The sequence below is a fragment of the Balaenoptera musculus genome, chromosome 13 (genome assembly GCF_009873245.2).
Source record: "Balaenoptera musculus isolate JJ_BM4_2016_0621 chromosome 13, mBalMus1.pri.v3, whole genome shotgun sequence".
NCBI classification, from domain to species: Eukaryota; Metazoa; Chordata; class Mammalia; order Artiodactyla; family Balaenopteridae; genus Balaenoptera; species Balaenoptera musculus.
Window position 1 is genome coordinate 32,141,882 of NC_045797.1, and position 15,515 is coordinate 32,157,396.

Genomic DNA, 15,515 nt, shown 5'->3' on the forward strand with positions numbered 1-15,515 from the left:
TTTGGTGTTTGCCCGAGGCAAGGGGTGGTGGGTGGGGGAAATGGGTAAAGGTGTCAAAAGGTACAAACTTCCAGGTATAAAATAACTCATGGGGATGTAATGTACAGCATGGCAACTATAGTTAATACTGTGTTGCATATTTAAAAGTTGCTGGGAGAGTAGATCTTAAAAGTTCCCATTATAAGAAAAAAAAATTATTAACTATGTATGGTGTTGGGTGTTAACTAGACTTATTGTGGTGATCATTTTGCAACGTATACAAATATCGAATCATTGTGTTATACGCCTGAAACTAATATAATGTTATATGTCAATTATATCTCAATTAAAAAAAATACTTGAGATGGTAGGCCTGATTTGGCTACCTAACAGATTATTACTTCTGATTTCTCCTGCAAGGTCATTTCTTCTATCTGAACCTTCCTTATTTCTTCTCATTTTTATCATCTAACATCTTTCTGGATACTACAGTTTTTCATTCAGAATTTAAGTACCTGTGTCATATTGTCCCTTTAGGTTCCACTAGCACTTTGTCTTCATGTACACCCTTGCTTTAGCAACATTAACCTTCTCCATAACCCCATATACTTTCTCTCTACTAAAACTATATCCTATGGCCATAGGCAGGGTGGTCTCTTACCATAATCCAGAACTCTTCCACAGCTAGGACTTTATTTCCTCTGTTTTGAGATTATTTTCTCAATTATAATTATTGAGAATGCTATGACTTCAGAGTTTTCTGTTTTGGGATTGTGTGTGTTTTTAAATTAAAATATAGTACCAAATTAGTATTGTTCTCTACAAGAAGTTTTTGGACGGTTTGTTTCCATGTCAAGTATTCCATCCCTTTACTCCTCCTCTTCTCAGCTGTCTCCACCTATCTCACACCCTCTCATTGTCATGTTTCTGTGATTGTTACTACTGTGTTTGATATATGAACAACACATTTTTAAATGGCTATGTGTGAGTTGTCAGCAGCAAGCCACTTGAATTTAAGTGTTCTAAGTAGCGATGAAAACAGTTTCACTAACTTACTTCTTCTCTTGTATAATACAGAAAGGGTGTGGCTTTATGATATATTGGTAAGAATACTATGGGAATTATATTAGCTTGAGTTCAAATTTGATCTCTACTACTACCAAACCATGTGACCTTGTGCAAACTGTTTAACCTTGACATCCCATTTACCCAGAAGATTGTTCGGAGGATAAATGAGAAGGTATATAAAGTCTCTAACAGAGTACCCAGCACATAATACTTCTTTTTTTTTTTGTATTCTGTAATGTTAACTTTCCTTTTTCCATCCATGTTTATGTTCACAAAGCTAACTTTTAAAGATTGTTTTCTAGATCCATCAGTTTTTACCTTTAAAAAAATCCATTAGAACTCGACAGTAACAACATTTATTTATTGCATGTTTAGTATGTTTGTTTGTTTTCATGGAAAGACATTTTATTAGCAGTGTGTACATGTCAATCCCAATTGCAGGGACCTCCCTGGTGGTGCAGTGGTTAAGAATCCGCGTGGAGTTAGGTGCAGGATGTAATTCACACAGAGTCAGAGTGTTAAGAGGTTAGCTTTGTGAAGGACAAATCTAGTTACAGATAATACAGATTAGTAACAGTTACAAGATAACTAGGATTGATTAACTCTTTCAGGCCAGTTTATGCTGCTTCCCTAGCCTGTTCACTACCCCCTTTATTTTCCTTGTTACCAGGAGAGGAGAAACCTCATTTCTATTTTTTGTTGCAACAGGAGCATTCCTTCTTCGATAATGTTAAATGTGTAACTTGTAACATGTGAAACATTTTTAACAGTTTTTCTCAAAGTTTTGAAACACTATTAGCCAGGATCATAGTGCAATAAGATAGAATGTTATTCCTTGAAAAACTTTGTGTGTGTGTAGAGTTAAGAAGCAGTTGTACGTTTATGATTTAATAAAATAATTCTAAAGGAAAAAAAAAAAAAAAAGAATCTGCCTGCCAATGCAGGGGACATGGGTTTGAGCCCTGGTCCAGGAAGATCCCACATGCTGTGGAGCAGCTAAGCCCGTGCACCCCAACTACTGAGCCTGCATTCTAGAGCCCGTGAGCCACAATTACTGAAGCCTGCGTGCCTAGACCCTGAGCTCCGCAACTAGAGAAGCCACCACCATGAGAAGCCTGTGCACCGCAATGAAGAGTAGCCCCCGCTCGACACAGCTAGGGAAAGCCTGCGCGCAGCAACGAACACCCAATGCAGCCAAAAAGTAATAACAATAAATAAATTAAAAAAAAAAGAAAGGTATCACCATAGACCCTGCAGATATGAAAAAGATAATAAAGGGAATACTATGAACAATTCTACAAACATAAATTTGACAACTTTGATGTATGGACCGGTTTCTTGAAAAATACAGACCACTGCATCTCACCCAATATGAATTAGGTAGTTTAACTAGCCCTATTGCCTTGATACAAAAAAAAAAAAAAAAAAATTCCAAGAAGAAAACTGTAGGTCAGTATTACTGTATCAGTGTAGATGCAAAAGTCCTTAACAAAATATAAGCAAATAGAATTTATAGCTCATTGCAGGGATGGAGCAGGGCTGCTTCACTATTTGAAAATCAACTAATACACCGTATTAACATGCTAAAGAAGAAAAATTGCATGGTCATATCAGTTGATGAAGAAAAAGCATTTGCTAAAATTCAGGACCCATTCATAATTTGAAAAAAAAAAACATTTAGGAAAAAGATACTTACGGGGAACTAAAACTCAGTTGGATAAGGAACATTTATAAAAACCTACCTTGTCCTTAATGGTATATTGGGAGCATCAAATTCTTAAAATTTCAGTTATTAAAAAACTTCAGAGTTTTACTTTCCTTGATGCTCACTTTTATCCTTTAAGCATTTATATGCACTTCAGATAAGCAAGCAGTTACTCTTATTACTGAAATAATATTTATAGTTCGCAAGGAGAGTCTCTAACCAAATAAGACACTGCTGTCACTTCTTAAAGTCTGCTAGATAAAGATGAATGTCTAAATATTCTGGCAGCATGCCCTTTGAAAATATTCTAAACTTTACAGTGTGCATCTATAAAATTTATTTTTGTTTTCTCACATCTTGACACTTTAAGATCAAAGAAACTCTAAACAAAATGAGATAAAAGAGATGCAAAAATATTATTTTCATTTCTTTGCCAGAAAATTTCTTTAGAACATTATTTTCATATTCTTACTGATTTTTATGTATACCAAAATTGATAAACATAATAAATTTATTTTTAAAATGCTGAATAATATGGACTTGAGGAAGAAGTTAGAATCAGTCCAAATGTCTTTATTTGCTGAAAGATAAAGCTTGCCAATTTACCACAAATCAGTTTTTTTCTAGGATAAAATCAGACCATCTTAGTAACTTCTAAAACAGATATTCTTTATTCTCAGAAGTATAAGACAAGCGTTAAATCTTTTTTATAGTCCCACAGTTCTCTGAGGCTCTGTAGATTATTTTTTTCAGTCTTTTTTCTTTCTTTTGTTCAGACTGGGTAATTTGTTTTCCTCCATCTGCCAGCTTACTGACTCTTTCCTCTGTCAGCTCTATTCTGTTGAGTTTACTCACTGCGTTACTGTATCAGTTATTGTTTTTCAGTTCTAAAATTGCTATTTGGTTCTTTTTAATTTCTTTGCTGAGGTTTTCTATATTTCATGTTTCATGTGTCAGTTATTTTCCTCAAAGTGACAGGCTCACTGTTCAACACATTGATGCTTAAAATTCCACTTAAACCAAGTTCCTTAAGGCTATGTAGATTTTTACATGCACCTGTAAAACTCTTCCTTCAATAAATTTAGGATAATATTAAATCTGGCTAGGGATATAAAAAGATAATAAGAGATTGTTGCCATCCTGGACTTTATAATCTGAGAAAGGGACTAAGTAAAGGATGAAAAAAATTATAAGAGTCAAGATTACTAATAAATAGTTTCTGGTTCCTCATGATACTACAGCATAATCTGAAAAATATATAATTTGCTATCTTGAAATGCATATGTGTCTTATAAAAATAAAGATCCCATATGGTTTTGGAATAATAGCATGACAGGAAACTATATTATTATTTTTTAAGAAGTGATAAGATTTTTATCTTAACTAGAGACTTAAATTTATGTTACGAAGCAATTCCATTATACCTGGGACTCCTTATTAAGTTTTAAAAATCAGCTTTATTGAGGTATAACTTGCCATATAATAAAGTTAACCAATTTCATGTGTACAGTTAATGTGTCCTGATAAATGTATATAGTTTTTTAAGCATCACCACAATCAAGATGTAGAACATTTCTGTTACCCTCAAATGTTACTTGGTACCCCATTGCATTCACCCTCCGATCCGTGGCAACCCCTGATCTTTCAGTAACTATAGTTTGCCTTTTCTAGGATTTATAAATGGAATCATGCTGCATGTAACCTTTTGTATCTGTGTTCTTTTAACATAACTTTTGAGAATTATCTATGTTATGTGTATCAGTAGTCTTTGCCTATTCATTAGTGAGTAGCACTCCATTGTTTGGATACACCGCAGTATTATCTGTTTGACAGCTGATGGACATTTAGGTTGTGTCTTGTTTAGGCTATTAACAATAAAGCTTCTATGGACATATGAGTACAAGTCTTTGTGTGGCCATGTTTTCGTTTTAGTTCCCACCAGCAATGTATAAGAGTTTCATTTTTAGTTGAGACTTGATATGTCAACATTTTCCTTTTAGCTACATGTACTGTATGTCTGGGTGTTAGTTTTCTATTGCTGAGTAACAAATTACAAAAAACCTAGTAGCTTAAAACAGCACCTATTTATTGTTTCATAGTTCTGTAGGTCAGAAATTTAGCATGGGGTCTTCAGGGATCACAGGGCTGAAATCCAGGTATCCACCAGACTGAATTCTCATCGGGGGGTTTTCAGGAAGATTCTGTTTCCAAGCTTATTTACATTATTGGCAGAATTCAGTTCTTTGCCGCTGTAGGATTGAGATCTTTGTTTCCTTGCTCACTGTCAGCTGGAGGCCACTCTCAGCTCTTAGAGGCTCACTCCATCTCCCTGGTGTTGAATTCTTAGGCTTTGAATCTCTGACTTCCCCTTTCTCTTTTTTTTAATAGCTACTCTATTTATTTATTTATTTATTTATTTTTAGCTGTGTTGGGTCTTCGTTTCTGTGCGAGGGCTTTCTCCAGTTGCGGCAAGCGGGGGCCACTCTTCATCGCGGTGCGCGGGCCTCTCACTGTCGCGGCCTCTCTTGTTGCGGAGCACAGGCTCTAGAGCACAGGCTCAGCAGTTGTGGCTCACGGGTCTAGTTGCTCCGTGGCATGTGGGATCTTCCCAGGCCAGGGCTCGAACCCGTGTCCCCTGCGTTGGCAGGCAGATTCTCAACCACTGCGCCACCCGGGAAGCCCCCCCTTTCTCTTTTTAAAAGACTCTTATGACTAGAACAGATCCACCTGAATAATCTTATCCTAAGGTCAGTTGTTTTGGAACCTTAATTACATATACAAAATTACTTTGCAGTGGTACCTAGATTAGTGTTTGAATAACTGGGAGATGTTTATATACCAGAGGCTGGAAATTTCAGGACATCCTGGGATTCTGCACAGCACACAACCATTTGTTCTACATTTTCAGTAACACTTGGTATCTCTGTTTTTAAATTTTAGCCACACACACACACACACACACACACACACACACACACACTAGTTGCACATATAGTGGTATCGCGTTGTAGTTTAAATTTGCATTTCTCTAACATCTAATGGTGTGAAATATCTTTTCATGTGCTTATTTGTTATGTATATATCTTTTGTTGTAAAATATCTATTCAGATCTTTGGGGTTTTTTTTCTTTTGTATGCTGCTATCCATTTGTTTTAGCATCACTTGTGCAGAGGTTTTCCCCCATTGAATTACCTGGACATCTTTGTCAGATATCACTTGATTCTGTGTGTTTATGTATTTTTTTTTTTCATTTTATTCTGCTCCATTGAACTTTATATCTACTCTTATACCACTGTCACTCTGTTGATGACTTTAGATTTATAATAATTCTAAAAGTCAGAAAGTTTTAAGTCCTTCAACATTGTTCTTCTTTTTCAAATTATTTGCTGTTTATATCCTTTGCATTTCCATATACATTTTAGAATCAGTGTATTGACTTCTATAAAATATTTTACTGAGATTTTAATTGGGATTGTTTTTTATCTGTTAATCAGTATGGGAAGAATTGCCATCTTAATGAGTCTTCTGATCTATGCACATGATATAGCTTTCTGCTTTTTTAGATCATCTTGAATTTCTCTCAGTTATGTTTCATGGTCTTCATTGTACAATCTTTGCACATATTTTACTAAATATTTTGTATTTTTGATGATTTTCTAAGTGAACATGATCCTAATTTCATTTTTCATTGCTTGCAGAATGTAGAAATACGTTGGATTTTATATATTGACCTTGTATCCTGTGACCTTTGTTTCATTCATTTATTAGTTCGGATAGCTTTTTTGTAGTTTGTCTAGGATTTGTCTACATGTACAGTGATGTCATTTGCAAGTAAAGGCAGTTTAACTCCCTCTTTCCAATCTGTATGTCTTTTATTTCTTTTGTCTTGCCTTATTGCACTGGTGCAGATAACTTTATGTTGTTCCTGATCTTGGGGAGAAGGCATTCCTTCATGATATTAAGCATGATGTTAGCTGTAGGCTTTTTGTAGATAGCCTTTATAGACTGAGGAAGATTCTTAGTTTACTGAGTTGTTCTTGTTTTGTTGCGAAGGGGTATTTAAATTTGTCAGATGCTTTTATTCTATCTGTTGAGATGACCATAGGTATGGTGTTTTTTATTCTGTTAGTATAGTGAACCATGTTAATTTTAAATATTAATCCAACCTTGCATTACTGGGATAATCCTCAGTTGGTCATGATTTTTATTCTTTAAAATTTTTTTCTGGATTTAATTTGATCAAATATTGTTAAGGATTTTTCCATCCATGGTCATGAAGAAATATTAGAGTATAGTTTTCTTTTTTGTAATGTCACTGTCTGATTTTGCTGTCAGGGTAAGCTGGCCTCATAAAATGAGTTTAAGAACTATTCCTTGGGGCTTCCCTGGTGGTGCAGTGGTTGAGAATCTGCCTGCTAGTGCAGGGGACACGGGTTCGAGCCCTGGTCTGGGAAGATCCCACATGCCGCAGAGCAGCTGGGCCCGTGAGCCACAATTACTGAGCCTGCGCGTCTGGAGACTGTGCTCCGCAACAAGAGAGGCCGCGATAGTGAGAGGCCCGCGCACCGCGATGAAGAGTGGCCTTCGCTTGCCACAACTAGAGAAAGCCCTCGCGCAGAAGCAGAGACCCAACACAGCCATAAATAAATTAATCAATTAAAAAAAAAAAAAGTGGGACTCCTGATATTCATCCCACTTTAAAAAAAAAAAAAAAAAGAACTATTCCTTCCCCTTCTGCTTTCTGAATGAATTTGTATAGGATTGGTATGTTTTTCAAACTTTGAATATATGATAGAATTGACCAGTGAAGCCATCAAGTCTTTAGTTTTCTTTGTTAAGAAGGTTTTGTGTGGTTTTTTTTTAACTCAAATTCAGTTTATTTTAATAGCAATAGAGCTGTTCAACTTTATTTTTTTCTTGAGTCAGTTTTGGTAGATTTTATTCTTCAAGAAACTTGTCCATTTCATCTAAGTTATAAAATTTATTTTCATACTTTTAAAAAATATCCATTTATTTTTCTTTTAATGTCTGTAGAATCTCTAGTGATTTGCCTGGGGTGTTAGTTATTGACCTTTTCCAAAAAATGAGTTTTGGTTTTACTGAGTTTTCTTTCTGTTTGTCCATTTTCTAGTTCATTAATTTCTGCTTTTTTTCTCTTTCTCCCCTTGCCTTGGGTTTAATTTATTCTTTTTCTAGCTTTTTAAAGTGGGAACAGATCATTGTGTTTTGGACTTCCCTTGTAGTAACGTTTTCCTCAAAGGACTGCTTAACCTGCATTCTTTAAATTCTGATAGCTTCAGTTTTTACTCTGTTCAAAATATTTTCTGATTTCTCTCATCATTTCTTCTGTGACTCATGGGTTATTTAGAATTGTGTTGTTCATTTTCAAATATTTGGATGTTTCTAAATACCTCTCTTGCTTAATTCCATTGTAATGAAAAAATATATTCTGTATGATTTCAAACCTTTAAAGTTTATTGAGACTTTTTTTGAGGCTCAGAATAACGTCTGTCTTCGTGAATGTTCGTGTGCAGTAGAAAAGAATATTTTGTTGTTTTAGGACATCTTGGTTGATAGTGTGTTGTTCTGATTTTCCACAACTTATTTTTTCCTTTGGTCTACTTATTTTCTGTTATTTACTGTGAGAGAAATGTTAAAATCTCCAAATATGACTATCTATTTAACTTTCAGTTCTCTGTACTTGACACATTTAATTTTGAAGCCCTGTTATTAAGTATATACAGTTGGCCCTTGAGCAACAGATGTTTGAACTGTGTGAGTCCACTAATACAGGGATTTTTTTCAATAAATACTGTAGTATTGATACTGCATGATCCAAGTGAATCCATGGATTTGGGTATCTGCCAGGGTCCTGGAACCCATCCCCTGTAGATACTTAGGGATAACTATATATGAAAGGGTTCTGGGACCCAGTTACAATGTATTTTGCCCTACACATCCACAGACTTCTCAGATAGCAGCTGGGTGTCCTACAGTTCAACTCAATTCTGACACTATATAGAGATAGCATCAGCTTCCGCGGGTTAAGGGCTCAGTCCTACAAGACTGCCCCCTCCCCCCCCCCTCCTTTAGATGCAAATTGCAGGTCCAGGTTGTTACCTGAAGTTCTGACCAACCGGTTATAGATTGGAGGTTCCAACAACCCCCACCTTGAGTTTGAGTAATTTGCTAGTGCTACTCAGAACTCAGAGAAACATTTTACTTCCTAGATCACTGACATACTATAAAAGGATGTAACTCAGGAACAGCCAGATGGAAGAGATGTCTAGGGCAAGATACATGGGAAGGGGTGTGGAGTTTCCATGCTCTCTCCAGGTGCTCCAGTCTCCCTGCATCTCCACATGCCCCCCAACCGAGAAGCCCTCCAACCCATCCTTTTGGTTTTTCTGGAGGCTTCATTAGATAGGCATGATTGATTAAATCACTTACCAGTGGTGATTGAGCTCAATCTCCAGCCCAGCTTAAATCATTGGCGAATGGTTTAACCCCCAGCCTATCTCTCTTCCCTAGAGATTGGAAGGTGGGACTGGAAGGTCCAACCTCTAATCACATGATTGGTTCTCCTGGCCACCAACCCCTACCTTTAGTCCTTTCCCATAGTCACCTCATTAACATAACAAAAGAAATCTTTATAGCTCACTTGAGACATTCTAAGGAGCTCTTGTGCTAGAAATGAATGAGGACCCAAGGATATTTCTCATTATATATCACAATATATTTAGGATTGTTACATCTTCCTAATGAATTGACTCTTTTAAGGTTATGTAATAGTCCTCTTTATCCCTGGTAATATTCCTTGTTCTGAATTCTACATTGTCCAGTATTCCTAGCCACTGTATCTTTCTTTTGATTATTACTTGTGTGGTATATCTCCTCCTGTCTTTTTAGTTTCAGCCTATCTGTAAAGTAGACTTCGTGTAGATAGTATATAGTTGTATCTTCTTTGAATTGGAGTTATTAGACCATTTACATTGAACGTAATTAATATAATTCTCAAAATGCTTGGATTTAAATCTACCATCTTGCTAGTTACTTTGCATTTTTTTTCTCATTTGATTTTTGATCCTTGCCTCCTATTTATCTGCCTTTCTTTGGATTGAGTATTTTTATGATTCATTTTTATTCTTTTATTAGTATGGATTGCTCTAGGGTTTACAATATGCATCTTCAACATCATGCTCTACTTTCAAATAATGTTGTAATGTTTCCCTCACATTGTAAGATCTTGACAAATATATCAATATTTCTGTCTTACATTTGTGCTGTTTTTGTCAAACCTTTTACTTCTACACATTATATACCTTACAGTTTGTTATGTTTGTGTTAAATAGTCGATTATATTTTAAAGATATTTTAAAATGAGGAAAATGTCTTTTATATTTACCTACATATTTACCATTTCTGGTAATCTTCATCCCTTGGTCTAGATCCAGATTTCCATCTGGTATCATTTTTCTTCTGCCTGAAGAATTTTCTTCTGACATTCTTATAGTGCATGTGTATTAACAGCCTAATTTTTTTAGTTTTTGGTTATCTGGGAAAAACATTTTACCTTAATATTTGAAGGATATCTTTTCTGGGTATAAAATTAGACTGGTTAAGGTTGAAATAAGTTTAGGAGAGAGATGAGGCATTCATTGTTGACAGAAAAGCCCTAAAGCCCTAGCCAGATTGGTTCTTGGGTCTTGTGGATGTTAGCTAGCAGGGAGTGATACAGGTAGAGGATGGATGGTATCATTTATAAAGAATTGATAACACTGTAAAGGTCAGTGGGCTGAAGAAACAAGGACCTGGTTTCAAAGTCCTCCCTGAAAGTACCACATAACCCTTTTGCCCTCACTTATGAAACAATTACAACATTATTAAAAAACAAACAAACAAACCTCACAGTGACAATCTAGGGATCGTTATACTTTTTTGAGAGCCTCATAAGAAACATACTTAATTGTAAGGTAGACTGGAATAATATTTTTTGAAGGGTATTTAAAAAATTTAGACATGAAAGAATATGTGAGACAGTAAAAGATAGGAATCATGGTAAGGTTCTTAAGGTCAATTAAGTAAGGTGCAAAATAAGTAGAACTCCATCTCTGCTAATTAATAATGTCATTTTTATTAATGTTTGCTACTCCTGTCTCTATTTTAATATATATTTGATGTTTAAAGTGACCTAAAACTAGATTAACCAGTTAAATTATCTGCTATAATTTTCAAGGAAAAGACTAATTATTGTCAGCAAGATAAGAATTAAAGATGCTAATTTACTGATAAACTTTTCTCAGACCTTAAGTTTACTCAGAATAAGAGACACTTTTAAGAGTTTAAAAGCTAGCCAGCCACACTAAAATGGTACTTCTTATTTCAGGCTGCGCTCAATAACTTCTTAGGATACATAGGTATATTCAAACATCAATATTTAAATGTTAATCCCATTGTACACTTGCTGCTAGACAGGGTCAAGATTAGATAGATGGGATATAGGATGCATGGTATACTCAATTTATTGTTGAACTTTAAAAATTCAATTTGTATTACTTTAAAATTCTGTAGACTTTTAAAAAGATTTTCTTCATGATTTTTACTTCGTGTGAGTCTGTTATACTTGGAATTTTTACAGTTTTAGATTTAGAACTACTTCTGGTTCCATTGCTAATCAAATGGTGTGATCTTTAACCAGCTTACTTGACCTCCCTGGACCCAGTCATCAAGAATTTTAAATGTAGGCATTGGGTCAGGTCTGTAGTTTTTCTAGAGCACTTTTTTCCTTAAGTAAACTTCTTGTAAATTAGGAGTTCAGGTGAATTATATTGGAGTTTATCCATGAGGTAAGACTTCTCAGGAAAAGAAAAATTTGGAGTTCAAGTGGCTGGCTGTCTTCCATTGGACCTACCTTCCTATTAATATTTTTCTTATTTTTGTTGCATAGCGTACAGAAAATTCTGTTTCAATGCAGGTATAAAAGGATTTTTGTTTTCTTAACAGCTTTGCAGTCTCAGTAAACTCTTCAATTAAATAGAAATGGCAGGAGAAGCTTTATTCTGAGCTCTACCCAAAAATGAGTTCATCCAGCAAGACAAGTTAGAGCACTGACAGTGTGTAGTGTGTTAAAATTTGATATACAGTATGTTTAGGGTGTTAAAAATATTTAAAATAAATTCTAATCAAATCTTTGCATAAGTCTTAAGTGACAGGGCCACAACTCAGGCCTGTTTGATGCAAGAGCTCTTCCTATCATACTGTATAATTTTTTTATCAAAAAATATTTATAGATCTAGACACATTCGTTTATGGCTTATTTCCCAATGTTTTGTGACTCAGAATATTTAAGTTCAATCTTTTAAAGACATTTGTGCCAATTTTGTGACTAATTATTATTATTTTTTTCCTCCAGGGAAATGAGGCAAGTTATCCTTTGGAAATGTGCTCACACTGTAAGTCAAATATTCTTATCAAGAACTTCGTTTATTTTCACATTCTATATATGTATGTATGTAAATCTTACGCCTCTATAAATTTATATAGCAAAGTTAGCCCTTAACCATTTTAAATGGCAGTGAATTTGACTTAGAGTCTTTCTGAGTTACCAGAATAGGGAAAGATTTTTTTATAGACCTCTTTATTATTAGTGTCTGCACTATGTTGTAATTACAAATCGACCCTCAAATCTGAGTGGCTTAACCCAACTGAAGTTTTTCAGATTAACAAAGCTGCAAGTAAACAGTTAACTTACTTAACTTGTGGTTATGTAAAATAAAGTGCTTATTGAAGGCAAAACTGATAGACTAAGGGGCTATTGTCGTACAAGACATTTCTGGGGAGGAAGAGGAGTATAAGAGGTGTGGGTGGGCTGGCTATTTCTGACTATACTGGAGAACATAAAGAAAGAAAATGACAATCTTAGAAATTCTTGATTCAAGGATCAGAGGACCCAGGGAGCTTAAATAAAAATCAAAAGGTCTCTTGTGTGGAAGGACAATGATTGGGGAAGAGGGAGATCATGAGAATTGGAATGGGGACACTGGTAAATTTAGATACCATCCTGAGGTCCCAGAATTCCCAAACTCTTCTGAACCTTCCTTGCGCTTTCTGCCGTCCCTGTTTGATGAAGCTGGTCCTGCCTTGTTTGGAGGCATCTTACTTTGCAATGAGATGTCTCTTCTTTTTTGTCTCATTAAAACCATTTCCCCATTGCTCATTGTTTCATTAGTCTCCTTTCTTTTCCCAGAACACTTGTCGGTTTCTTTCATTCTCAACACCTTTGCTTGCTTATGAGCTCTGGATAAATGCTTTTCCATCATCTCTTTTCTTGAGCGACTTCATCGTCTTTCAGATCTCAGCATAAATGTCCCCTATAAAATGTCCCCTCTTTGGAGATGTTTTCTCTTTCTCTGCTCTCTTCAGATTCTCTCTAACATGGGCAGTACCCTGTTTATTTTCTTTAGAGCAGTTACCATAAGCTTAAATTACTTGTTTATTAATCCATTTTATTTTCCATTTTGTAATTTCTACAATTTTTTAAACTTTTTTTTTATGGTGATACTCTATGACCAAATGACCCATAGTTTGGCCATCCCTTCTACTATTTACATTTTATTTTACTGTTTCCTCCCAGGCTTTCCTTTATGAATTTCTTATATAATTTTGATCATATGTAGGTGTGTATTTCTGTTTTAAACATGAAGATAAAATGTTGTATCCAGTGTATTGTTAGAATTGACCAAAACCAAATCTAATTATGACTCTCTAGACCAGAGGTTGGTAAACTACTGCCTACCGACAGTTTTTTTAATAAAGTTTTATTGGAACACAGCCATGCCCATTTGCTCACATTGTCTATGGCTGTTTTTGTTTGACCTCTGAAATGTGGTCAAGATAGAGTACTTACAGACTAGTGCTCCGAGTGTTATCTAGATCTATAATTCTTGTCTGTGCCATAATTGACATGTCAGTTGTATAGTTTCTTTAGAATTGAAAGAGTTCTGCTCAGAATTGTGCCTTGCCACTTACTGTTCAGCTTGAGCCTGTGGTGTTTTCCTCCTGTTGCTAGTGGGCAAGAAGGAGGTGTAGAACCCTGTAATTAGCTAGGATTCAGGCTGCACATAGAGTTGGGGTAGGCTGTTGGGAGTACAGCTCTGAAAAGTATGAGGTACTAGGAGGTTAGTTTTTGTTCCTCGGTCAGGGAACAGAGGTCCTAAGGGGGCAAGACGTCCCAGGTTCTTACCTTCTGCACTCCTTTAAAATCTGGGACTGAGGGTCATTTACCTGATTGCAAAGAAAAATGTACCAGGGCAAAAGGCAAGATGGATGTTCCCTTCGGTACATCCAAGACGGTGAAAGCCCAGTTTTTTTAAATAGTAAGTATTTGAAATAGATTTCATACACTGTTAAAAGCTATCTCTTTGAGTTTTATCTTCAGAACTTAATAAGTCTTCTTTCTTATGACTTCATCTGTGCTTTGATGAAACTTGAGCGTTGTCACTAAAGATCTGTACTTGTCAGTGATTGTTCAACTAGATATGAATCTGTCTGAATTCTTCTGTCATCCAGTAAAAATGTAGTTTTCCTCTATTTTCTAATTGGTTCACTAGAATAGAATATATTTTATACATGATTTGGATGAATTTGAACTTATTCACATTAAAACCACCACTTTTTTCCCCATCCACACATTGTAGTAAGTCTTTTTTTGCTCATTTGCAAAACTTCTTTATTAATGGGAGAGCTTATTAGTGTTATTTGTAAACAGCTGTTACCGTGTTTAAAATGTTAAAACCAATCCTTGAGGCACTTTACTTTTTACACTTCCCCTGTTCAAGTTGTGCCTTCTCTTCCCTTCCAGACCTAGCTCAGGTCTGTGTTCTCTGTGAGGCCTTTAGTAGTCCTCTCACCTCTTTAGTAGTTACTGTCTCTTTTGTTCTTTTAGTATTTAAATTATGCTATTTTTTAAAAAGGTAGTAAGATTCTAAATTGTATGCTGTAAAGTACTGTTTTTAACCCTGTGACACACAGATAAGTACCCACAGAATGCTTACAGTCTAGCTACTGGGAAAAAGAGAAGAAATGCATTAATTTTTACAGTGGAAACAAACCATTATGAGCAATAAAAGCAAAGGTTCCAAGGAGGGAAAATTACCTTTGGTTAAGAAAATTAAGAAAAGCTTCATGGAAGGGGTGCTGTTTGAAATTGTTTTTTGAAATCTACATAAGATTTGAATGCTGATTAATTCTTTCACCTGTCTGGTCACTTGTCCCTTTCAGTTTCCTTAAATTCCATCCAGATCTTCAATATTTTATCTAACCCCCTTGCATAATTCTTTCCAGTGCCCTACTTTTAATCAGTGATTTTCGTCTCCTAATGCTGAAGAAAACCGAGAACATTTTTAAGTGTTAGCCTCATTACCTCCCCACCCCATCACCCCCTGCCTGCCACACACAGAAATTTCCCCATTTTCGTACTCATGCTTAATAACTCCTTCCTTTCAATATCAGAGTTTAGGTTATACCTCTCTTATTCAAGGTCAGCCTTGGCACTTATGCTTTTGATCTCATCCCCTCTCATCTCTAGGACCTTACGTTTTTAGTTTCTCTTTGTTTTTACCTGTGTCTCAGCTTCTTCATTTTTCTTCAGTTTACAAACATAATCAACTCCCCTTTGGTCCTGATCTTGCGTGTACCTCCCAGTTCTTCTCCTTTCTTTCTCATATTTGAGCTTTGCCTGAGCATATACAGTGATCTCCATTTC

The 15,515-nt window shown here is 35.5% G+C and overlaps 1 protein-coding gene across 1 annotated transcript in view; it reads left to right on the forward strand.

Moving 5' to 3' along the window:
• Positions 1-15,515, forward strand: part of PPP3R1 (protein phosphatase 3 regulatory subunit B, alpha) — a 57,056-nt gene that overhangs the window by 17,354 nt on the left and 24,187 nt on the right. The window contains exon 2 of the mRNA XM_036873998.1: positions 12,165-12,204. Coding sequence (XP_036729893.1) covers positions 12,165-12,204 — 40 coding nt within the window. The remainder of the gene's footprint in view (positions 1-12,164; positions 12,205-15,515) is intronic.